The sequence below is a fragment of the Ostrea edulis genome, chromosome 2 (assembly GCF_947568905.1).
Source record: "Ostrea edulis chromosome 2, xbOstEdul1.1, whole genome shotgun sequence".
Lineage (NCBI taxonomy): Eukaryota > Metazoa > Mollusca > Bivalvia > Ostreida > Ostreidae > Ostrea > Ostrea edulis.
In genome coordinates this window covers 11050930-11078095 of record NC_079165.1, presented here as the reverse complement: position 1 = coordinate 11078095, position 27166 = coordinate 11050930, and the positions used below count along the sequence as shown (strand labels likewise).

The 27166-nt window shown below is 35.2% G+C and overlaps 1 protein-coding gene across 11 annotated transcripts in view; it reads right to left on the bottom strand.

Annotated features, from left to right (window-relative positions):
- Window positions 1-2483: 2483 nt before the first annotated feature.
- The window catches only part of LOC125680129 (axonemal dynein light chain domain-containing protein 1-like), a 30159-nt gene continuing 5476 nt past the window's right edge, over window positions 2484-27166 (bottom strand). For 2 of the 11 annotated variants that reach the window (XM_048919569.2, XM_056156083.1), the window contains 20 exons: window positions 26085-26159; window positions 25013-25107; window positions 23933-24025; window positions 23494-23560; window positions 23233-23391; window positions 21755-22023; window positions 19507-19521; window positions 19048-19074; window positions 17152-17233; window positions 15757-15939; window positions 14354-14405; window positions 12080-12296; window positions 10118-10211; window positions 8896-9086; window positions 7231-7327; window positions 4456-4638; window positions 3872-4000; window positions 3687-3776; window positions 3459-3553; window positions 2484-3364 (listed from right to left, as the gene is read on the bottom strand). In XM_048919569.2, coding sequence (XP_048775526.1) covers window positions 3064-3364; window positions 3459-3553; window positions 3687-3776; window positions 3872-4000; window positions 4456-4638; window positions 7231-7327; window positions 8896-9086; window positions 10118-10211; window positions 12080-12296; window positions 14354-14405; window positions 15757-15939; window positions 17152-17233; window positions 19048-19074; window positions 19507-19521; window positions 21755-22023; window positions 23233-23391; window positions 23494-23560; window positions 23933-24025; window positions 25013-25107; window positions 26085-26159 — 2514 coding nt within the window. In that variant the 3' untranslated portion in view covers window positions 2484-3063. Of the gene's footprint in view, window positions 3365-3458; window positions 3554-3686; window positions 3777-3871; window positions 4001-4455; window positions 4639-7230; window positions 7328-8895; window positions 9087-10117; window positions 10212-12079; window positions 12297-14353; window positions 14406-15756; window positions 15940-17151; window positions 17234-19047; window positions 19075-19506; window positions 19522-19812; window positions 19849-21754; window positions 22024-23232; window positions 23392-23493; window positions 23561-23932; window positions 24026-25012; window positions 25108-26084; window positions 26160-27166 lie in introns of all 11 variants that reach the window. The other 9 variants (XM_056156084.1, XM_048919571.2, XM_056156086.1 and 6 more) reach the window with 6 other exon arrangements.

Below are 27166 nucleotides of genomic sequence, written 5' to 3'. Positions count from 1 at the left end.
ATGCATGAGAATGTTTAAATATCATAGATATACCATATAAGGAAAAAAATCTGTAATCGTAATTCTGGGTTAGGAATAATCTCGGTTGAGAATCGTCTTGGCTGAATATTTGGACTGACGCCTTCACCGAATCTCGGAGCAGTCCTTCATAATTCATGTCTGGAATGAATTCACTTTCAGCTTCGGTCGGTTCTGGCAATTAATGAAAAGTGAAGATCAGTCTCATAACTTCTATAAGCAATACAAAATAGAGACTTGGGCAAACACGGTGCCTAGGAGGAGTAAGCATCCCCTGTCGACCGGTCACACCCGCCTTGAGCCCTATATCTTAATCAGATAAACGGAGTTATCCGTAATCAAAATTAGTGTGCCAAGAACGGCCCAACAATCTATATGAAACAAGTCAGACAGCATTTGACCCAATGATGTACGGTGAAGGCGTCAGTCGAGATATTCAGCCGAGTCGAATCTCTGTCGAGATTAGGTTGGGAAAATTGGGACCTTTCCCTCTCGCATTACTTTCAGGATCGGTCGCAGACCGACATGCACATACAAACGGAATAGACGCATTCTTTATTCCAAATCAGGGTCCTTAATTCGGGCATCAAAGAAAACATTTGTATAATCTGTACGCTAACAGATAAATTGTGTTTAAAATTTGAATACAATCTGTGTACAGTAGTATTTTATGATAACACTGGTTTGACTTGATTTAAGGTGTACATAGGGATGTAATACCACCGTTTATTCTAGGGGGGAAAACCACCAGGGAAATTCAGAGATATAGTGTTTGAAGAAGAAAAAGGTATGATAATGCAAAATACATATTCCACCCCTCTCTCTCTCTCTCCATAGGTTATTTATGTGTTAAATGGCTTGTCTCTCTCTCTTTCTCTCCCTCCCTCCCCCTCTCTCTATTGGTTATTTATGTGTAAATGGCTTGTCTAGCTGTTTCATTATCATACACTGCTCAGAAAGCACTTCAAAATTTTCACAGTTAAATCCTACAATTTTGTTTTCATTATCAAGGTGGACAAAGTTACATTAATGTCTTAGTGTGTTTGATATCCCTTCGGCAGGTTAATCACTCAATGAGAATATATGCTTCCCAATATTTTACACAATCTTTCATCTGGAGGATTTCTTTTATACACAACCCACACCATTTTCTTCCGTTCAAATGGAAGACGAAACTCCAAATTCCAATCTCACATTTATCAACCCTCCCCATTGAATGTTCCGTACCAGGGTGGTATATTATTACTGCAATTGACTACACAATATATCGAATCCCCCACAGCTCAACCACAACACCTGTTAGATTCGGACAAAACAGAATGATACAAGTTTTGTCCAAAACTAAACAAAAAATCTTAACGAAGAGATGAAATTTCTGAAGCTTTGGTGCAAGCTAGAAGATAAACAAAATGTCAGCTTCCGAGATGGACACCAGCAGTCTGTTGTCCATGAATCCCACTCCCCTCTTTTATCAAGGGGGGGATTGACTCTCTTGTCTCTGAGACTATGGACAACCCCCAGGCTTAGCTTCAATATTGCGACCCTCCCCGATCAATGTCAGAGTGTTACACTAGAGACACACATTATACGTGTCTCAGATTGACATCGCTGGTCACATAAGTATACGTCACGATCGGGTATGAGCAGAATTGTATTTTAATATTTCGTATGGCTGCTCTTCAATCTATTATTTCAAAATAAGATAAAACCCGAATAGGGCAACGTGCGCGTGTGTGTTGAGATGGAGTCCTGTCCTCTGTCAACTGAAAGAGCATACAGTTCGCTTTGCTGGCTACGGCTACATCCCGTTTTGGTTTGGAATATTTAACAAAGTCATTTTGTACTATTGTCTGTATTTAGACAGCCCCAACCCCTCTGAAAATTTTATGTATCCACTCCTGTTTTTGTGGGCATTTGAAATGTGATGCACATTCAGAAGAGGACAAATACGTTTATTGACACCGAGAAATATTAATTGATACCAAGAAATATTTTTGACCATTACCATTACTCTTGCCCTTTATTTCTTGACTTATGGCCTTTAACCCCCCCCCCCCCCCCCCCCCCCCCCCAGAAAAAGACAACACAGGCAGGAATAAAGATAGTTAGTCTTGATACTCATTTGTGGAAATGGTTTCATGAAAGTCTTAGAATAATCAATGACTTGGACATGACACAATGGTTGAGATAGGTACATATCGACATTGTAACACATCTTCCTATTGGTAGAGGGGAGGGAACATCAATGTGAATCAATATACTAGTGTATTCTTAATTCTAAAATGTGCTTGTCATGCTGCTTGCCAAACTGATTCTCATAAAGTCTGTAGTGTAGTCAAAACATGGATTTCTAGTGTGCAATTGTAAAGCCCTTCATTTTCAAATGAGTTTCCAAGGTAACAACCAATGAAACAGTTGTTCCTCTCATATACACATAAACTAATAAAAAATGAATAATAGTCATAATCCTTATATTTATTTCTTTATTTATAAATAATAGACATTTCTCAATACATGTATTATCAAATTCATTTATCACAGATTTCAATAAAATTGTAAAAACTTTCATCAGTGTAAACAGTCACTCTGTGTACAGGATTCTAAACACAATCCATGCATTGCAAATAAAATCATCCTTATAAAAATCTGTTTACTGTGTACCAAACTTTTACTTCTGTGACACATTATAGGCACTGACTACTCATTAGGTCAGTGGAAGTGTGGCGCTTCTCGTCCGATATATTTCATTTCTTCTGTCGGTAAACTGTATACACATTAAACTATATAACATCAACAAAGACCAAAATACGTGTCCAGCAGTGTTCATACAAAGTATCAGCAGTTTCACCGAATATTAAAACATATAAACATATTCCAATAAACATCCAATGTTTGGCAGTCAACACATCGCAGCAGTTTAAATAAATCACTGATGTTTGACAAGAACCAGCTCCAGGACAGGTTAATACTGGTTTTACAGTAAATGCCATGAAATACAAATTACATATATAAAACAGTCTTGATGGTGTTTAAGAAATGCTTGAGCTATTTGCCTTTCTTTGATTTACCAGATTTTGAGCTAGCTTTGGATGCCTGGGATTCCGGTCTCTTTTTATCTTCCTTCTTTTCCGGGGACTTTTCCTTTGATGGGGAGTCCTCCCTTGGGGTGGTGGGGGTAAGCGGAACCTTGGCAGGTGTCTTATCTCCTGTAGTGGATGCTTCATCTTGCTTTTCTAATTTGGCCAGTCGTTTTTCTAGCTCTCTAATCCGTTCGTTGGCTTCTGCAAGATCGGAGTCCGCTTGTGCAGCCCTGTCCTCTGCAGTTTGAGCCCTCTGTTCAGTGTTCCTACAAAAACCAGGCAATAAATTCAATTCTTCTACTCATAAAATCTATCACTACATCTTCTGTACATGCAGTGTGTAGTTTTAGCTGATCTTACAGAAGTTGTGATTGTAGACTCTCCACAGCAGCCAAAGCCTCGTAAGATTTCTGGGTGTTGGGGGCATCTGGTATAAATGTGGTTGGAGCTGAGGGCTGTAAAAATAGATCAAACTTGTCATGTATGATGTCACAAATTATTTTTGTAATTAGTTTAGAGAGAGAGAAAGAGAGAGAGAGAGAGAGAGAGAGAGAGAGAGAGAGAGAGAGAGTATGTGAGGGAGAGTACCTTTGTTTCAATTGGATTTAGAGTTTTCATATGTGTATTCTCATCAAAGCCAATCACTTCTAGCCTTTCCTTACTAGGTTCTTTTTCTTGCTGCAATGGAAAAAATTCCCTTAACATTAAAATGAACACATCATAGTTTACTCATATAAAAAAGTAAGTATTTTGACCTTGACCTTGATACCGACCTTGGGTGGTAGTGGCGCTGTGGCAGGTGGCCCTGCATCAGGTGATCCCTGCTCCTCCCCCTCTGCAGTTTCTCGCTCTGGTGGAACGTCCTCTGTTTTTTTCTCTGTTTCTAACTGTTCAGGTGGCGCCTTTTTGAAAAAATCATCAAAAAATGATGCATTTACTAATTTGTTTGCTTATACAATCTCAAGACCTGCACCAGGCTAATGAAGAGTATACACATCAAATGAATACTGTATAGATTCCTTATTTTAGGTGAATACTTAATATCGTGAAATGACACATAGACTCGAAATGACTCATAGACGTCAAATCGAAAGAACATAATTCTGTGAGTGCTCTGTTGATGAAGAGTATTGACATATATTTTAGCAATATAAAGATAAAGCGAGCAATTATATTTCCCGAGTGAAACCTTGCGAATTATGCATTGACAAATTGCATATAAATTTAGGAATTTACAGTAAACTAGTATACTATATCTTTAAGTACAGTTCTTTAATAAACAATCATCAATTTGCATACATTCTCATGTGCATTTAGCCCAAATCTAAGAATTTTACATCACCATTAAAAGACTCACTGAGGCTGATGTTGGAGGCTGAAGTTTCTCTTTGTCATGGAACACTACGCCCCCCTTGTCTGGGGCAGGCTTTTTGGTGGGCTCCTCTCCTGGGATAGTGGTAGGGAACAGGGTCTCCACTGGCTCCTCCAACAGGTGACTGGTTAGCAGCTTGGCTGTTCGAATCCAGTCTCCACACTCCGTCTGTGAAGGTCAAAGGTCATAACATTAATCTCTACATAGGATGATGACCAGGTACAAGTTTAGCCTCGGTAGTTTTGTAATTAAACGTCGAGGACCAAATTGTGTTGTGCTTGTAGTTAGACAAAACCATGGAATCAGATACAGTGGAAGCATTTTAATTTGTGGGGGTCAATGTTCCAAAATTTTGCTGGTTTGTGGGGGTCAATGTTCAAAATTTTGCTGGTTTGTGGGGGTCAATGTTCAAAATTTTGCTGGTTCGTGGGGGCGTAATTGCGTGGGTAAGCAATGAGAGATAACTCTACTTGGTTTTAAAAAAAAAGTTCGACGACACGTAAATTCGTGGGTAAGAGTGCCCCACGAAATCCACGAACATCAATCACCCATGAACAGTGATGAACTAAACATCATGAAGTCTAATCAAAATTTGGATTATACAACGTTTGCTAAATGTTCAGAATTCGGAGCACAATCAAATTAAAGAAAAACCAGTTACAGCAAAACCCCAGGTGAAAGGAAATCATTTACATTCCTTTAAAACATGATGTCATATCAGGACTTTTTAACAAATACAAGAGGCCCAAGGGCCTAGAATCGCTCTTCTGATAAATTGTACAACCCCACCATTTCTATTCTTAGCCTCTTAGTATTCTAAATCTTTAGTTAAATCCTAAGAATTCAAAAAAAGTAGGTCAATGTGACCTACTTTTTGGTCTACACATTTTGAGAACCCAAGAAATATCAACTGACAAAGTTTGATGATTTTAAGCCAATTAGTATCTGAATATTGAAATATAGCTGTCAAATTCCAATCGTAGGTCATGGTGACCTAATTTTTGGTCAGCAAACTCCGAACATGCAAGACCCATCAACTGACAAAGTTTGATGACTGTAGGTCAAATAGTATCTGAAATATATAAATATAGCCGTCAAATTCCAAAAGTAGGTCAAGGTGACCCATTTTTTTTCGTCAACACCCTTCAAACATGCAAGACCCAACAACTGACAAAGTTTGATGACTGTAGGTCAAATAGTATCTGAATTATATAAATATAGCTGTCCAATTCCAAAAGTAGGTCAAGGTGACCTACTTTTTGTCAACACCCTTTGAACATGCAAGACGCATCAACTGACAAAGTTTGATGACTGTAGGTCAAATAGTATCTGAAATATATAAATATAGGTGTCCAATTTCAAAAGTAGGTCAAGTTGACCTACTTTTTGGTCGAAACCCTTCGAACATGCAAGACCCATCAACTGACAAAGTTTGATGACTGTAGGTCAAATCGTATTTGAAATATATAAATATAGCCGTCAAATTCCAAAAGTAGGTCAAGGTGACCTACTTTTTGGTCGACACTCCGTTGACTCAAGATGCATCAACTGTCAAAGTTTGATGATTGTAGGTCAATTAGTGACTGAAATATATAAATATAACTGTCAAATGCCAAAAGTAGGTCACAGGGACCTACTTTTTGGTCAATACACTCCGAAGACTCAAGATGCATCAACTGACAAAGTTTGATGATTGTAGGTCAAATAGTGTCTGAAATATAGTAATTTAGCTGTCAAATACCAAAAGTAGGTCACGGTGACCTACTTTTTGGTCGACACAAACCGAAGACTGAAGACGCATCAACTGACAAAGTTTGATGATCCTAGGTTTTACAGTGCCCAAAATATGCATCTAAAATTGAAAATGTGAAATTTGAATATCTGCAAAATTCAAAAAGTAGGTCACTGTGACCTACTTTTTTTATAAATATGTTTCAAGGCCTCAAGATGCATCAACTTACAAGATTTGATGATTCTAAACCTCTCGGTATTTGAAATAACAACTTAAAATATATCTATAAATGATAAGCCATAAAATTCAGAAAGTAGGTCACGGTGACCTATTTTTCAGTTGACGCATTTCAAGGTCCCATGATCCACCAACTGACAAGTTTTGATGATCATAGGCTTCAAAGTGTCCAAGATATGCATCAAAATTAATTTTAAAATAAATACCTGCAAAATTAAAAAAGTAGGTCACCGTGACCTACTTTTGAGACAACTTGACACAAGGTCCTAAGATGCATCAACTCTCAAAATTTGATGATCCTAGTCCTTATAATGACTAAAATATCTAAGATTTAAGGAATTTAAAATTTTTTTAAATCTAGGTCAACTTTGAAGTGACCTTGAGACCACGCCCTTTGCCCCAGGGTAATGCCTTGAACAATTTTTAATCTACAACATATCCTCATCCTTATGTGTAAGTTTGGTGATAATCTGCCTTGTGGTTCTTGAGAAGAAGATTTTTTAGCAACCACTATTTTTTTTTGTATTTTCCTGATTATCTCCCCTTGTTAAAGGGTCACATCCCTATATTTAGTATGTATGAAAGCCCTTGGGCCAATGATACCCTGTAACAAATTTGAAAAAAATTGGCCAAGGGGTTCTTGAGTTATAGCCCTTTTTCTAAAAAGTTTACGCACACCGCACAAATGGCCATAGCATTAGCTCTTTGAGCCTTTGGCTCAGAAGAGCTAAAAAGGTAATTTGTTTTGATAAACCCCGCCCCCTCCCGATTTTACTTGTGTTAGGACCCACCCTGAGTCTCTGTAAGTCCCTCAGTTCGTGATCAGCATTGTCCTCCATGTTGTCTCGTCGGGCCTGGGTGTTGTCCATTACTACACCATTACAACACCTGTCAAACCAAGCAGCAATGTCTTATTTTTAATTCATTTCACTGACAAAATATATGTACAACAAAACCTCACAAAAGCCAAAAAGGCAATTTGAACAGGATGAGTAATGGCTTACGAAATTTAGCAGATAAAGCAAAGTATTATAATTCTATACATGTAAAATATGGTAGATAGTAAATTTGTTCTTGATTTTATACACTATAAACAGTTTTTGCAATAAACTATGGACTTTTGTGCAATAGAAAACTTGATGTTAGACCTCTCATTGAACTTTGAAAACGTTGGACTGTTACGAAACAGAATTAGGAATATCCCTATAAAAAGTTTATTAGCAGGTAGCCTTAAAGCGCAGATGAAATCCAGATTATGTGAGTGTTGAACTAATATGAAATATTTGAATTATGCAATTATTGTGATAAAGTGTTATTATGTATAACAAAACATTTGTTGACCATGTTCACTGGACGACCTGTGTTTTCCTGGACTCAAGGACCAAACTGTTCCCTTCAGCCTGAAGGTCTCATGTAATTGTTTGGTCCTTGGATCTGATGAAACACGTTACCCTCGAACCCAGTCAACAAATGAATGTTTATCGATTCATAAGAAGTATCAATCATCAGCAGAATATGTTCAGAATAAATCGAATTACATACGAAAGTGAGTGACATGAGAATTATTACAAACGAAGGTGAGTGACATGAGAATTATTACAAACGAAGGTGAGTGACATGAGAATTATTACAAATGAGGGTGAGTGATATGAGAATTATTACATGTGAAAGTAAATGATTTGAGAATTATAACATATGAAAGTGATATAAAAATTACATGTACATATGAAAGTGAGTGATGTGAGAATTATTACATGTATGAAAGTGAGTGATATGAGAATTAGTACATATGAAATTGAGTGATATGAGAATTATTACCTTGTTTCACCATGAGATACAATTTTAGAGTACTCCTCCTGTACTATACGATTACTGATGCCCTTGAGGAATTTGCTGTAAGTTTTGAGTGAGACAGATGGAGAGACAGAGAGAGAAAAAATGAGAGCATGTTATGACAAAGAAGTAAAAATGATGATATGTATAAAGCAGTAAATGTATAGCAAGAAAGAGAGAAAATGTTAGCACAGCAAAGTTAAGAACAAAGCGTAAAAAAGTCATCATTTTGAATATTCTGTAGAATCATTTATATCTGTGGAATTAAATCTTCACTGTCTGATGTGATTAAACACTTGTTTTTATTATTATTATTATTATTATTATTTTTTACTGTAATTCAGTTTTTCCAGTCTTCACTGTCTGATGTGATTAAACACTTGTTTTTATTATTATTATTTTTTACTGTTATTCAGTTTTTCCAGTTTGTAAAGAATTGAAAGTTGTGGTTAAGCTCATACCACAAAAACAATAAAAATAAAAGGCCACAAGTGTACATGATTTTACAGTGACTGGAAAGACACAGAGTTTTAGGAGGAAAAGCTGCAACGGGTACATATATGTGTGATAGTGTGTAGCCCAATTACAGGGGAACACCATGTCTTCATTGATTTCAAACTTACAGAGCTACATATTTGGAGAACTGTTCCAGCTGTTCAAATAGCATCTTGATATTGGAGTAGAGTTGCCCGAGGGTGAGGCTGTTGAGGAGGACCATGTCCGCTGCCTCTTTGGAGTTTCCCTCGTGGTCTGGGGCCAGCCTTAGCAACATCTGTACCATCCACTGTACCATCTGTGAGTGCAGCGTGGACACCTAGACAGAGCACACAGGCAGTCAGTAACACTATACAGAGAAATCTAGTGTTATTGTGATCTATGAAATGTATTTGGTATCGTAAATCCATAATGCTTGTCCTTGTGCTTAATACTTTACTTTTATTACTTCAATAGCATTGTAACTGATATGCTGCTTTGGAAAATGAGAGAGAGAGAGAGAGAGAGAGAGAGAGAGAGAGAGAGAGAGAGAGAGAACCTGTGTAACATAACAAATATACAGTGTTATTTTGTAGCATATGTACTATATGTAATTATTTATATAAAATTTATTGAATTTCTGTAAAGATTTCTATATATTCTATCACTTTTAGTTCTTGCACTCTTCACCAGAACTGTCCTAAAGAGACTTGCACACGAATCATATTTCATTTTTGCAAGTGACCTTGATATTGTCCAAATGACCTTGATATTGTCCAAATTACCTTGATGTTGTCTAAATGACCTTGATATTGTCCAAATGACCAGGTTGGGTTGGATAGAACAAGTCAAGAACAACCTCTGTGTCAAGTATGAACATTCTCTCTCTCTCTCTTTCTCCATGTTGCAAACATACGATAGTTTGTAGAGAATGTGAAGAAAACAATTGAAGATAATCTTTTCATAGCTTTATTTTTTGAGAGGGTGATAACCCTCTCAAAAAAAAAAATCTATATGAAAATACCACATGGCTGGTGCACAGGTTTGCATAGTATAAAACATGTCAACAAACCCTTCCAAAAAATCCATTAATAACATCTGATAAACAGATCAAAACTGTCTGTGAATGGACAGACACTGCGACTCCAATTTGCCCCTAAACAGGCGGCACAAAACATATAAACTTACAGTGTAACAGAAATCACCCAATATTTGAAACAAAATAAATTCGACTCAAACAATACAACACAATATTACTGTACAAAACTAACAGTACTCAGTTAGTCTGTACGAATGCATGAAGTTTAAGAGGAAACGATACCTAATGAAGATTACAGTAAACATTTTTCCTCCTGTGATAATTCTACACACCTGTTCCACGAGTCGACCGTCCTCACTGTCAATACCGTTACTGGCTGTGGTCGCCCATTTCTGCACTTTCCTAACGGTGTCCATTACATCAATCCTAAAAGTCAGGATAACAATAAGCCAAACTTCTAAATAATGTTAATTAAAAAAAAGTTTGGTGTTTTTTTTAACAAGAATTTTGTCACATGTGTAAAGATAGATGCCTTTTTAGATCTAAAGCATGATAATGAATGAATAATTGACACTACAAAAATCATCATTTGCTGTCATGAATAAGAAATGATACATGCAATAGATTCAATATACATGTAGTATACATAAGTTAGTGGACAGAAAAGTGAAATCAAAGCCACACAGTAGTGAATGTTAGTGAAATTTTAGTACCAAGAGCAGCACATCGCAAGGTCAGAACCACCTTAAAGTTCCCTTAGTACCAAGAGCAGCACATCGCAAGGTCAGAACCACCTTAAAGTTCCCTTAGTGTCAAGAGCAGCACATCGCATGGTCAGAGCTATCATAAGTTCACTTAGTGCCAAGAGCAGCACATCGCATGGTCAAAGCTGTCTTAAGTTCACTTAGTGCCAAGAGCAGCACATCACATGGTCAGAACCACCTTAAGTTCACTTAGTGCTAAGAGCAGCCCATCACATGGTCAAAACTATCTTAAGTTCACCTAGAGCCAAGAGCAGCACATCGCTGGTCAGAACCACCTTAAGTTCACTTAGTGCCAAGAGCAGCACATCGCATGGTCAGAGCTACCTTAAGTTCACTTCGTGCCAAGAGCAGCACATCACATGGTCTGAGCCACCTTAAAGTTCACTTATTGCCAAGAGCAGCACATTGCAAGGTCAGAGCCACATTAAGTTCACTTACATGTAGTGCCAAGAGCAGCACATCCCATGGTCAGAACCACCTTAAAATTCACTCAGTGCCAAGAGCACATGAAATGGTCTGAGCAACATCACATGGTCAGAACCACCTTAAAATTCACTTAGTGCCAAGAGCAGTACATCACATGGTCAGAACCACCTTAAAGTTCACTTAGTGCCAAGAGAACATCACATGGTCTGAGCCACCTTAAAGTTTACTTAGTGCCAAGAGCAGCACATCGCAAGGTCAAAGCCACCTTAAATTCACTGATGTATGATAAAAACTTTGTAAGTCTGCATTGAATTCCTGTGTATGGATTACGTCATTTGAGCACGCAGGTGAAAAAAAAATTGAGGAACATTTTATATTGAGAGCCTACAAGAGTGTTTAAGAATCACTAAAACAGGAATATAGATTTTGCTAAAGTTTAAAATTGGGAAACTTTTACTATTGACAGCATGGTTTTGGAGTTAAATATTAAAATCATATGTATCTGTTAAGTTCTGGACACAGTTGACAGAGAGACTAAGAGAGCATGAGGAACAAAGTCAACAAGAGTCTGAAAACACAGGGGAGATTTAATCTCTATTTCAGTAACCATTATATTTATATACATGTTAATGTTTGGACACATTTTACAAGTTTCGAGGAGAACACAAGGGACACATCTTACAATACCTCCTCTCTTCAAGGAAGCCTGCAAATCTAATAATATGAAAAAGTGCATGTACGTTAATTCCATATACCATTATCTTAGAACATAAAATACAGAGTCCGTATGCAATTGTACGCAATTAATTTTCACACAGTTATGATTTATTTTCTATCATGAATTGCAGATTAGTCTGAAGTTGTAATGAAGTTAGCAGAGGCGCTATTGCATTTAACAGTTGCAACATGAATGGCTATAATTCTTTATGATCTACACAGAATGTAAATACATTTAGTGCAAAGATTTTTGAGATGTGCAGTATTAGTATTTAAGTCAGAGAGTGGTTTAGATAATACATAGTCAGTGCTCCAGCTGGTTATTTCAAGTAGCAGACGGAATGCTTCAAGTGTCTGACTACGGCAACCCGAGGTTACCATGGCTACCTAGTGTGTGGTTTTGACTCAATCCTGTCTTCCTCCTTCTGAGTGGAGCCTACGTACTGGACCGCATCATCTATGCCACCCATCCACTCCTCCATCAGGTTCAGGAGACTGACCCACTCGTTGTCCCCGATGGGCTGGGTCCCGTTCAGTGCTGCGGCTATCTTCATGTCCCAAGTCTCCAAACCATGCATTAAGTGAATGGCATGAGGTGCAACTCCTTAAAGAAAGTGATATGAAATTTGTTAACATCATATTATAAATCATCTGAGTATAGTAACCACACCTCCATTTCCACTCGATATGTCTGAATAACATCTATGCCCCATCTTAAGCCAAGTAAATATTAGTCTAGTCGGTAAATTAGTCAACTGGAACAAAAGTCAAATTTGATCTGAAACTTGTCATGACTACACACTATTATCAGGTAAATATAATCTACAGGTATGTTAGGAAATGTCTGAAAATCAAAGTCCAGTAGCCATGATAACTCGGATGAAAGTGACTGAAATGTTGAATTGGAAGAAAGCTCAGGTTGTAACTCTTTGATGTACAGTGACACACCTAATATTAGTATTGTCTGGAAAAATGCATGAAAATATCTTACTATAAGGCAGTGTTTGAAACTCGCTGTAAAATTAGCTAGACATGCAGGACTGACTGATTATAAAAATTGTGAGCTCTGCCAAAGACCTACTACCGTATATACTCGCCTATAAGTCGGTCCGCCTATAAGTCGGTTGTATATTTTAAGGTTATTTTGTAGGAATTTGCCATTGACACGCTTATAAGTCGGAACAAATTTTTGGCAGAATTGGTTGACAATTTCAAGTCAATGCTCTAGTGTTTTTACCTATGTTTCAAATAATATTTTGAGAAATTAATAATTATGAGGTGCTCAATATCCAAGCCATATGTGTTTGGGGTTGAAACGCAACCCTTGATCTATTATGGGCAATGATCCCTTGTTTACCTAAGCAATTATGGTATCCTAATTACTAGTGCCTGACACCGTGTTTACTTAGTGGCACGCGCCTCGCGAAAACTGTTATTGTGGGATTCCGATAAAATTCATTGTATCAACAATGAATTTTATCGGAATCCCACAATAACAGTTTTCGCGAGGCGCGTGCACTGTTATTGTGGGATTCCGATAAAATTCATTGTATCAACAATAGAGTTTTTAAGAGTCAAGAATGATGATCTAAATTATCTGTTTACAATATTCAATCTTTTATGAAATATATTTCAGCCGGTATACATGTGAATATTTCAATATTAAATTGGGTTCATAATTCAATTTTACCGATAAATGATAGATTAGTTGAATTGAAAGTATTAGTTACCGGTATGTAAATAATTTTTAACTAGATGAAAATATGTAAATACTTGTACTTTATACATAATTTTAAAATACATAAACAATACAATATGTCTAGTATTTGTGAACAATAATCATTTGTGTGGTAGTCCATGATAATCGTCGGAGTTGTTTAAAAAACACTACATTACGCCACCCAGAAAAATACCAATCTTCTTAGGACACGCCTATAAGTCGGACATAGAGTTTTGGACCAATTATTGACTCCCAAAAATCTTACTTATAGGTGAGTATATACGGTAGCCCTGAGAAAATAAATGTCATTTTTGAAATTACTTTTATCAATAACTATCTTTTAATTAAAGCTATTATGTGACTATAGGACTCAGTTCCCAAAACTTCGATCCCGATCATACATAATTCTATAAAGCCCCTTGGCTTGTTACAACTTTGTTACTGGTATGATAAGTAAATTCAATACATCTAAATTTCATTTAGTGGGAATTTTAACACATCTGGTCAGGCATCTCTGCAAAGAAATGTGTTCACGCTTGACAAAATTTATGCGTCTCGGCCGGTCGGGCACACGGTTATTTCAAATACTGACTCAATATCAAAGCATGGTGTAGAAAAGTTTGGAAAACAGTGAATTCTGTGAAATTTTCAAAGTCAAGGGCCATATCACTCTGCTGTAGCCTTTGGAATCCAAACTACACTTAATCCGTAAATCATTAAAATTGTACGAAATGAAAGTAATCTCTACTCATTTTATACAATATAAAGTAAGTTTGGGTAGTTTATGATGTTTAGTAAAATGTTTTTCACTCTATAAAGCATACATAGTCCCCACTTTCTATCATGTAAATGAGCTGGGTTACTTTCTTTCCTTGATTAACTGAATAAGACTAAGGAATGCTTTACATGTGAATATAAATGAGGACTGAAGTAAGACTCACCATTTTCTCCCGTGATTCTGTTGCTAAATTGTCTCAACAATTCCTCAACTTCCTATTATAAAAAAGAAATAACCCACTCGTAAATTACATAATGTATATCAGTTTTCTTGAAAACTTAAAAATAAAATTCCTGTACATTAAGATATATGGTACGTTGCCTGTGATTGACAACACAGCTAAAAGAAATGTGAACCACCTTTCATTCACGCTGACTTTCCTTCACACGTTAACAGTGATAAACGACTAATTTTCACAATGGATAAGCATGTAATCTTTGACAGTGATAAACGACTAATTTTCACGATGGATTTATACATGTAATCTTTGACAGTGATAAACGACTAATTTTCACGACAGATATACATGTAATCTTTGACAGTGATAAACGACTAATTTTCACGATGGATATACATGTAATCTTTGACAGTGATGAACGACTAATTTTCACGATGGATATACATGTAATCTTTGACAGTGATAAACGACTAATTTTCACGATGGATATACATTGTACATGTAATATGAGAAACATTAAATGACTGTTTCACAGCGAGAAATATTTGCAACAATGAGGTTCTTGTGAACTTCATGAAAATTTCTCTAACGCAAATAAAAGTTGACGACAGTATCAGTTTGTAGATGTACATTCAAAGACAAATACTTCATTGATTTGTACATTATATGTATATACTAGAGTGTTCTGGTGAACTTGTGTCACCTAGCTGTAAATAATTTCTTGTAAACATATGCTTCTATCCAGGCATCTCTATACATGTTCATCATGCTCTGCAGGCAATAAAAAAGGCTACTGGTTTTAAATTCACCCAGATCTTAGCTATTATCATTTAAAATCAAACTATTCTGCTTTGTAAGTTTTGAGTAATGTAATGTGCAGCGGTCTGAAAACACTCCCCGTTGCCTAACTTGCATGATCAAGAGAGAGACTCTACCACATCACTAGAAAAGCTAGCTCACTAGCGAGGCAGTAGAAATTCCATCTATACTGTCCACTACACTTCCCCTTGCTCAGGGAAGCTTCTTACTGAAGCTATGAGTGAGTTCTCTCTGAATGTTTGGCACCTCTTCAGCAACGGCATCCACTGTTTGTGACGACAACCATCATCATCCTCGGACGAAACCACGTCCATACATGGACACAAAATCACCGAGCTTCAAAGAAACTCTACCTGAATAGGCCTCCCACCAAACATCAGAGTCACTATGCTGCCACCATTTTGTGATGTGCAGCAGTCTGAACACGCTCATTGTTGCTTAACTTGTGTGATTAAGAGAGAGATCTACCCCATCAGTAGAAAAGTTAGCTCCCTAGCAAGGCAGTATAAGTTCCCTATATACTTCCACTACAGTAATTTAAACCAGAAGCCACTAAGTCTGTCTGATACCTCATTAAGGGTCATCATGCCCTCCTGGTCTGGGTGGTTCTGGGCCCCCTCCTTGCGGTGACGACTGAAGACCTTGAGAGCATTGTCTGTCCATCCATCCATCTGTTGTCTGATGACTGACAGCTTCTCCTGACCATTCAGTAAAGTGTCACCACCAAATTTCTCCGCCTCCTTGCCGAGTACCTATACCAAATACAAAAAGTCACAAAAGTAGGTATCTCCTCATGTTGTTATTAGTTCTGTTTTACGTAACATACATATGAAATGTTTCAAGTCTCATTAAAATTGTACTTATTCAAAATTGAATTAGAATTTTATAGATTAATTTTTGTGCATCAAAATTTTGCAAATTATCACTTTGTTGCTAAAAGACAAAGGTATTTTTTAAAGAATTTATTTTTGTTATTTTGCAAATCCAATAGATCCCAAAATTTACTAATCATTTATCTGCACTAAAGATAATCAGATTTATAGCATATCTAAATCATTCAAGAAACCTAAATGCTGAAGGAAAAATAAAAGACCCACGAACCACAATTTGAACAAAACTGAATCAACGCTACTTATAAGGGTGCACGATAATCATTTAGTCAAATTACAGATTCATTGTTCTTCCAATGTCATTCATGCACAAGACTTTGAACCGCTACATCTATACAGAAGACTAAGAACCACCAGTGTGGCCCCATCCTTACTCCAATGACCAAGATTTAAACAAAATGAACTTTACACTAGATAAGGAGCTGACATACTATTGTGAAAAATTGTATTAGTTAAATTGTCTGTGAGGGGATGTTCTTTAAATGAATTCGTGGGTCTTTTATTTTTCCTCCAGCATTTAGGTTTCTTGAATGATTTAGATATGCTATAAATCTGATTATCTTTAGTGCAGATAAATGATTAGTAAATTTTGGGATCTATTGAATTTGCAAAATAACATTTGTTTTACACCTTGAATATAATAAAAATCCCACTGTAAAACTGAGAATGGTCTCTACTGCAGTTTCATCCTTTCTCAGGTGCCATGATTTAAGACAATAGGACCTTTGGTGTGGATTCTTCCGTTTGTAAGGTACATGTATGCGTATCATATATTTGGGGGATGTTCATGTGTAGTGGAGGTTTATGGTGTTTTTTTAATGAACTTGTCAACAAATGATAAGCCACCTCCTCCCAGGTTCTCATTGTAAGACACTCACACTATGATTTATTTGGGGAGGGGAGGGTGTAGTGGAGGTTTGTGGTTTTTTGAATGAACTTGTCAACAAATGAATACCCACCTCCTCCCAGGTTCTCATTGTAAGATACTCACACCATGATTTATTTGGGAAGGGGGGGGGGTGTAGTGGAGGTTCATGGTTTTTTTAATGAACTTGTCAACAAATGAATACCCACCTCCTCCCAGGTTCTCATTTCTTCCAGAAACATTCTCAATACTGTTTCATCTGGAGACTTCTGGAAATGGCCCTCTTTTGTACTAAAATAAAATAACACTGGTTTTGAAGCAATATTTTTAAAAACTCTTCAGCTATGATACAACACTCAATGTTTTCTCTTTGAAATTGGGTAAAATACTAAAACATTTACGTACAAGCAAAGTATACTACATGATGGTTTCATTCTTACAAAAAAGACACCCACATTTTCTACCAATGATAAATAATATCAATTACTATTCTTTCATAAACTTATGTATCAACTTTCTAACTAATTATGCTAAATGGTGTTTTGCATGCAGTTTAGTTTTACCAATACAACTCATTCAAAGTTTCATTTTTCATGCAGACAACCAAATCACGTTTACAGTAATTAATTCTGACAGACAAAACAAATGACAACATCTGGTAAATTTCAAATATATGACATTGTACCAATATGAAACTGAGCATAACATCTGATAAAAAGTTTTTAATTCTTGTGCTACCTAATAAAAAATATCTAATTAACTCATTTGTATATGTGTATCTTTGTACATGTATTTACAATCTCATATTTTGCCAAACTTATCCGACCTAGAATAGTATCAATAAATGATTAATCCAAATCGTAAATACCACAGAGTTATAAACTGCAATGATAATTACAATATTTCATTATTTGTAATGAAAAATCTTATATGAACTCCCATATTTCATTGCTGAAATATACACATACTGTATGTGAAATATCAAGGTCACTGTGATATACATGTACCCGACTATACTCCAAGGTCTGTATACCGGGTATTGTAATAAAATTGGTAAAAATTCTAATTTTCAAAAGACACTGCAAGAGGAGAATTTTCAGAAAGTAAAGTTAACAATGTTTCCAAAAAAATGAAACTAACGTTATTTTTGGCTATTCAATTAAACAGGAAATGTTAATGAATAACGAAACATCAATGAAAGGACAGAACTAGAAGGAAACAGAAACATATGAGATTGATATACTGAATTAATCTAATGGATGAACAGTACAAGTTAAATACAGAATCAACAAAGAAGAAAAAGTATTTATTTGACTGGTTTAATTGTACTGTTAATCAACGCAAATGTTTTTCAATCAATTTCCTCATTTGGTACATAGAAGATTTTCATGTCCCAGAGATATGAGCATTAAGAACATTTTTTGTTTGTCCATCCATCTGTCCACTTATCTTGGTTACAATATTTTTCAAGTTCATTTATGCAAGGGGCCAGATCAATAGTTCAATGTCTGATAACAAACTAAATTCACATAGTTTTCACCAAGACCCCACTTCTCCTTAAAACTAAAGATGATGAATGTTGAAACTTATCGACATACGGTTATAAATAACATTTTGTATACCTTTTCTACTGTTTATTCACTAATGAAAGTGTACATTAAAACTATTAAATTGTCATTAAAATGTAATATTATTAATATGTGGTTTTTAACAGTCACTTGTTTTTTTTCTTTTCCCACTAAAGTGCAATCAATGTCGGATGACAGAAACTTACAGGAGTCCCCCCCCCCCCCCCCCCCCCTTCTCCTAACTATTTGAATTTAGATTTTTATACGACATCGATCTTTTCATCTTGCCCCTAATATGCAGAGACTTTGTATTTGTTGAACTGGAAGGTGTCAGTTTATTTCAAGTCAAAGTGAAAGTCACATGGTCAAAAACACACTTAATGGCATAATGTTTCCTTGACGACTTTAACACAAAATCTATAACATTGAACAGTTTGAATTAAAGTAAAGAAATATAAATATCAATTGACATTAAAACTTGTACAATAATAAAACCCACTTTCACTACACGCATCAAATCATGCTATTAAAACTTACACCTGGTGGTTTCGACTACGGGTCAGCCTTAATTAATTAAAATCAAATAATGATTAAATTCCATTCACATGCTTTATACATGCATCAATGCATGACATGAAATGTGTGGATGATTTCTAGGAATGCATTATGCTTTTAATTAAATGCTCTAGAACAATTATACATATATAATTAATTCTGCTATCTGTTTCAACATGAGGTATTCAAAACTCAATTTCATTAATAGAAGAGGATAGCCCCATTACCACAGCAATATCTCTAAAATGTCTATACTATAATGATAAGATATGAAACTAGTGATTCTGAAGTCTGACAATTCAAAATACGAATAAAATCTAGCGTTATTTTAAGAGAAGCAAACGGGGAGCTCTATTGATGAGATGAACGTCATGGAAACTGACGACATACTGTCGAGGACTGTTACTAATAAACCATGTTATCCCCACAGTCATAGCTTACCTCTGTCTTATTTTTCTATAATAATCAAAATCAAACAAAATCAGCATTTTCATTTTATGTCGTTAGACTCATTAATTCTCTTTGTTAACGAAACATGCACTCTCACATTGCATTATTACAAAAAGCTGAAAAGTCAATCTTCTGTAACGTATAATACATGGGACCCGTACTTTGGGACATTATTAGTTTTGCAGAATACAATTTCAAATTTTTAGTACAGCAGTTTGTTTCCCATGTCCCCTGACCGACAAGACAAGACTGGACCTGTGGTTAAATTGACATATACTGTACATATACACATATTACCTCATTGCACTTAAACTAGCATTTTCGTCCACGTCACTGAAATTCAGGTGCTCATTAAATATAGAATTACTCGAAAACCATGGTATTTCTTTTAGCTTGTGAACAGAGCGGTGCTAACATAGATTGGTGTTTGGTGCAAAAACATGAAATGTTGAGTTATAAGACTTGTGACCAAATCACCCTTCAGAGTGCCCAGTGTGGTGATTATTACCCTTCAGAGTGCCCAGTGTGGTGATTATTACTGTTGCAGCAGAATTTTTTCTTACAAATATGGAAGAAAAAGCTTTCCTCTGTTTTCTAAATGAATTCTATATTTTGATAAATCTCACAGAGACCCACTCTCCTGATGAGTACTATTTTGGGTACTTATTTATTAATATAATTTATGGGTACTGTTTTACTATTATTACTTTATGGGTACAACTTATATACATAGATACTGTATGGTGTACCACTTCATGGGTACCATTTTGGGTACAATATCTATGGATGCTATTTTTGGTACAATTTATGAGTACTATTTTGGTACTATTTCACGGGTACTATTTTTTAAATACAATTCATGGGTGCAATCTATTGAGCACTATTTTGAGCTACAATCTATGGGTACTATTTTGGGGTATTAATTTTAGGTACAATCTATGAGTTCTGTAATGGGTACAATTTATGGGTACTATTTTGGGTGGGTACAATCTTTGGGTACAATTTATGGGTACTATTTTGGGTACAGTTTATGGATATTAATTGTAGGTACAATCTATGATTTCTATTTTTGGGTACAATCTTTGGGTAAAATTTATGGGTACTATTTTTGGGTATAATCTTTGGGTACTGTTTTTGGTACAATTTATGAGTACTATTTTGGTACTATTTAATGGGTACTATATTTCAAATACAATTTATGGGTGCAATCTTTTTAGCACTATTTTGAGCTACAATCTATGGGTACTATTTTTGAGCACTATTTTATAGGTAATAGCGAGCGAAGCTCCAATGATTACGCAATTGAGTCACGTGATTTGCTCTTAATCAACTGAAAAACGATGGGGACTACCCATAATGCTTCCGGAAAAATGTTGCCGTCACTGCGGCACACTTCATTGACACCCCCATAGACAAAACAAATGAATAGTTTGGAAAGTACCACAAATGATTTTAAATTCCAGACAAGCTTTCCCATACCTCCGTACGTTTTGTTGTGGATAATTGACTGGTTTGAAAGAAAAACAATTGCAGCTAACTGTTTACATCAACTGCGTTATATTTCCCGCGTTAAATGAATTGCCTACAGTCATGTTCTAAGATGTTATGTGTCTTCGCTCATCTCAACGCTCACACCGTAAACATATTAATTTTAGGTACAATCTTTGAGTTGTATTTTTGGGTACCATCTTTGGGTACAATTTATGGGTACTATTTTAGGTACAATTTCTGGGTTCTAATTGTAGGTACAATCTATGAGTTCTATTTTTGGGTACAATCTTTGGGTACTATTTTTGTGTACAATTTATGGGTACTATTTCAGGGTATCTTTTTATGGATACAATTTTTTTAGCACTATTTTGGACTGCAATTCATGGGTCCAATTTATGAGTACTATTTCTGGGAACTAATTTATGGGCGAAATTTATGGGGACTGTTTATGTATATTATTTTCAACCTCAGTTGCAGTCAGTGTAAGAATGAGAAATATCCAAGTCATAATATTATTTTGGTAACCAATAAATTTATATGTACCAATCTGAAGGATACATCACAGAACAAATTCAGAATACAGAGCTAAGCTTTATACTTATCTAAAAAAAGAAAAATGCATGGCAACACTACTGTTGTGAAAGAGTGCAATCAATAAATTAACAAATCTGCATAATTCAAAAAAATTCTTGACTATATATATTTCAGATAACAAATTGCAATAATTTTTTTTATAATTGAAACTTACAAGCAGATCTTTCGGATCTCAAACATCCACTTTTGCATGCTTCCTTTCAGAGAACTAATGTTAATTTTCATTTCCTCTTCGCGAGTTTTCAGAATGATATTGAATTCGTCAACCAGGTCTCGCCAATTTTCTACGTGGGTCTGAAGATTGGTCAGTAACTCGGTATCCTTGTCACTCAGCAGGATGGTGAAATGGGTGGCTAGTTTCGCCCAGGATTTCTCACTAACGTGGAGCTTTTTAGCCGTGGTCAGATTGGCCTCCTCGGTTACCTGATAAAATCAACATCATTTGTACAGGTTTTATCTGGTATCATTCATAGTCCAAATGATTCTTGCTCTAAGTATAGATTTTGTTAACTTTCATTAGTATATAAAAACAAGAGGCCCAAGGGCCACATTGCTCACCTGAGTCACCTTGGCTCATATTTAAATATTTTCCCTATATATTTGTATGCAAAACTTTGATCCCCCCCTTGTGACCCCATCCTACCCCTGGGGGCCACGATTTTAACAAACTGAAATCTGAAATATGTCAGAAAGCTTTCATGTAAATATCAGCTTTTCTGGCCCAGTGGATCTTGAGAAGAAGATTTTTAAATGACCCCACCCTATTTTTACATTTTTGTGATTATCTCCCCTTTGAAGGGGACATGGCCCTTCATTTGAACAAACTTGAAAGCCCTTCACCCAAGGATGCTTTGTGGCAAGTTTTGATGAAATTGGCCCAGCGGTTCTTGAGAAGAAGTTGAAAATGTGAAAAGTTTACGCCGACGATGACAGACAACGGACAAATTTTGATCAGAAAAGCTCACTTGAAGCTAAAAAAAGAAACTGATCTAGGATTAATGAAACTGAGAAAAGAAATCTAAGAAATCTACATTATTATTCCATAACTCGTTTGATACCTGGATTTTAAAGGGGGAAAGAGTAAAAGTACAGGTACATCTATATTTAGAAATAGAAATATCTCAAAATACATGTTATGATTAGATATTTACATATTGTTATCCTTTCATGTAAATTAGAGGAATTTGATTGGTTTAGAAACATTTGTCAAAAAGTACTGCATAAACCACACCCTCCGAGTAACAGTACATAGCAATGGTTGACAATGAATGACGACAGGTAAATAGAAATTGTTAACTGTGCAGAATGTTTACAGTTCAAACATTCAGTATATTTACAAAACAAATTTTTTACATGTTTTGATGGGTAAATTGTGAAATTGTCACCCATTGAAAAACCATTGTTGACTGAGACCCTACAAAACACGAAATATTTTTGTAACGTGTACCTTGAGAGCCAGGCTGTAATAATTCTATAATGTGTACCTTGAGAGCCAGGCTGTAATATTTCTATAATGTGTACCTTGAGAGCCAGGCTGTAATATTTTTATAATGTGTACCTTGAGAGCCAGGCTGTAATGTTTTTATAACGTGTACCTCGAGAGCCAGGCTGTAATATTTCTATAACGAGTACCTTGAGAGCCAGACTGTAGGCAGCATTACTCCAGAGTTCTCGCTCTTCAGTCAGTAGATGGACGGAGGTTTCTAGTCTTTTCCTCTGCAGTTCATACAAATCATGGTACTCTGCCAGAAGACTAGCATTTTTCTGGGCTTCAGACAGCGCAGTCTTCAGCTGTTTAACAAAAAATAAATACAGATTAAGTTTGTCACAGATGAATCTTCATATTCTCGACATTAGATCATGTAAAACTGAAGGGAGGTAACTCCTACTCACATCTTCCTGAGCTTGTTGAGCTTCCCTGGTTACTTTCTTGTCATGTTCTTTGACAGCCGACAGCTCACTGTAATGTTAGTGATTATATACACATTTATAGACCTATACTGCAGTGCTGCCTTTACTAGCAGACAGCCAAATCAATTACTCCAACTGTTTTATTCTTGACAGCCTCTTATTTTAAGGGAGACAACTCTTACTTTGCAGTTTGGCACAGATTTTAAATACAACTTACTGTGTTACTACAATCATATTAAATTCCATTATTTTGAAATATCGCTTATTTAAAAATGAAAGTAACTCATAAACAAGACTTTCTCTACTGTATATAGTGTTATAGTTTCATTTCCTCGATACCCCAGTCACAGTCCAGGAATTATTCCATCTCATTAAAAGGGAAATAACTCTTACTTTCCATATGTCTCAAAATTTTGTCTACCTGGTCAATATTCCGATGGTGCCCTTGAATCTCATGAGCTCTTCTGTAAGTCGCCTGTCAAGAGCTCGTTGTGCCATTACTTCCTCATGCAAACTATAAACAATGGACAATTCAATGTACTAAATGAATTTCAAAGATTTGTTATGAGATCTAACATGATATTGAGATAAACTTCAAAAGTGTTAGTGAAAGCATCATTCTGTATCTACAGCTGCTTCATGTTTAAAATTCTCTTCAAATATTTGTATGCAATACTCCTCAAATCAAATATCTCTACTTATTCTGCTAACCTCATTGCATGTGGGCTCTTAAACTGTGGTGGTGATTAATGAAATTTTATATTTAAAAAAAAAAAACACACCAAGAAAGAGATTTCTTACTGAAAAATCATCAAATCCATTTAAAAGTATTTCAATAACCTGTTAAATCTGTTCATTGTAATAGCTATTTCATTCCTTAATTGAGCAAATGTAAAACCTACAAAGTGTACAAATATAATGTGTTTCACCAGAAACTTGGTCTAAATTAAATCCACCCAACAAGCCATATAGAATGACATGCACAGTAGATAAAAACCAAAATGACCAAGAACATACAAAAAAACCTATCAAAATTCAGAGGTACATTGTTTACATTGGTAACCGTCAGACTATTTGAAAATAAAAACTAGTAAAAGGCACGTTCGATTTGTAAATCTTAAAATTCCCCCATTACAGTGCATGACAAAAATAAACAAAATAATGTCTACTTGAAATGCTACTCCATTGTTGTTGACTTCAATGAGTAAATCTTCAACACACTTTATTTTCATCATATACATGCACATACATGTAACGAAGTATACCATGACAAAATAGATTTACTAGAATAGCAATTTTGATGATCTCACAAGGTTGAGCAATGAAAACTTCTGATTAGCTGATTGTGTCACATGATTTTTCCTTGTTTTCAGGAAAATAAACAAGAGTTGATCCAGTTGAAGAGGTTAAACATAGACCAAAGTCCTGGAATGGGAGAATGAGTTTTTTCAATTGAGTGGGATGAATACTGTAAACTATATGTCAGGTGACCCCCACCTACCTCTTGATTTGCTGTGGGACTTTATTCAGGAGGTCGCTGTATTTATGTCTCAGATTCGCCAGCAGCTCTCCTCGCTCCACGCATTCTATGCTCACCTATAACAAGACAAATGGATTTACTAGAATAGCAATTTTGATTATCTCAAAAGGTTGAGCAATGAAAACCTCTGATTAGATGATTGTGTCACATGATTTTTCCTAAAACTAATGGATGCTCCCTGAACTGCATCTAACCAATGAACTACCAGTACTTTTTAAACTAAATGATGAATGACTTGCACAATAATCAACAATTGTTGAAATGATGTTTTTTCTTTCATAAATAAGGTATATGTTGAGTGACATTGACCTTACAAAATGACCTTGAGTGACCTCTGTCTGTAGGTCATTTGCCTATTATTTATGTGTGTGATATGTGATCAATATGTTGAAATAAGAAACTTTTTCCTCATATAATAAGGCATATGTTCTGAGTGACATTAACCTTTCCAAAATAACCTTGAATGATCTCTGTCAGAGATCAGCTATTTGCCTGTTACTTAATTGTGTGATATATGATCAATGCCTGATCAAAAACTATTGAAATAAGAAACTTTTTCCTTATATAAGGCATATGTTCTGAGTGACCTTGATCTTTATAGAAAATGACCTTAGTCCAAAAGTCCCAAAGAATATTTGTGATCAATTATTATCAATTTCTGAGAAAAGGTTAAGAGGATGGGAAATTAATTTATTGGGTAAAAGTCTTTGGTGTGCGGATAAATTGAAGACTTATCTTTATAACAATCAGAAAATTCAACACAAATTGACATATTGTATAAAACTGCAAATCAGTAACAGGGCCAAATCACACCATTTGATCATGAATCTACTATCAATATCACACGTTTTAATTTTTCATGTCAACAGATATGTTATAAAATATTTAATGCATAATTTCTCTTGAAATATTCAGAATTTGTTCCCAGATGTATATAATTTCTTAAGTTAAGAGACATTCCATGTTTATGACCCGTTTCCTGTGATCTTGATAAGACTGAGCAAGCTTTGACATTTCCATCAATGAAACCTACCTGTCTGATGACTTCATGAAAGACTGTGTTGTAAATGTTTTGTTCTTTCTTGATTAACTCTAGTAAGTTATGCATCTAAAAAGAGATATCTCTAAGCAATTAATCCACTGAAAAAGAAGAATTCTCCATCATGAAAAATTTTGTATCTATACAAAATATAGAATTTGACATTAGATAATATAGTTCGAAAGCTATATTCTCAAGAGAATTCTAGTGTCATATACCTGAGTGAATAAATCAAATATACCGTTAGTGAATAAATCAAAATAGCTGTGAATAAATCAATTTTGGTTGTAACACACAATTTGATTGGTTGATTGACATTCATGAAACCAATTTACATCTTAAAAATGGTGATTTGTTTTTCTGTGACATAAAACAGACACAAATGACAACAAATTAAGGATTTTCAAAATGATTCATAAAATTCAATACAGTGTACATATTTTCACATTAATCTGTAGATTGGGAAATTAACATGATAGTTTTAAATTCCAATGTGCATAATGTATTTTTTTTTTTTTTGCAAAATGAAATCTATAGTGAATGAAATATCAAAAATATTTTAATGCTTTCATAATAGAAATTCTAAAATCAGATTTTTCTATGTGAGAAATTAAAACCATTGTGATTGTACATGAAATTTTAGCACCATGAAATTAAAACATCTTACAGAAGCAATCATATAAATTGATTCAAATGTTAAATAATTTAATTATAGGGGAGGAAATTAAGCAAATATTTTGCCATATTGAACAATATAAATGGTTTGCAACAAGTTGGTTCCTCTATGACTGATGCAGTAGATCTTTTGTGATTTGACAAGTGAGAACAGAGACATGCTTAGAATTTAACCATGAACTTTACCTACTCACTGTAATTTATTTCAAAGAAAGACCTTTAAAATAAATTTTTCAAGAAATTTATTCATATGAGATTACACAACTATAATTTGGTGGAATGAAGGCTTTCATATTTGAACAAAAATAAATCAGCACATTGCACCATTGCACTCATATTTTATAAATGTGTGAACAATTGAATTCTCAGATTAAATGCTACCAATGAATATGGATAGTGAT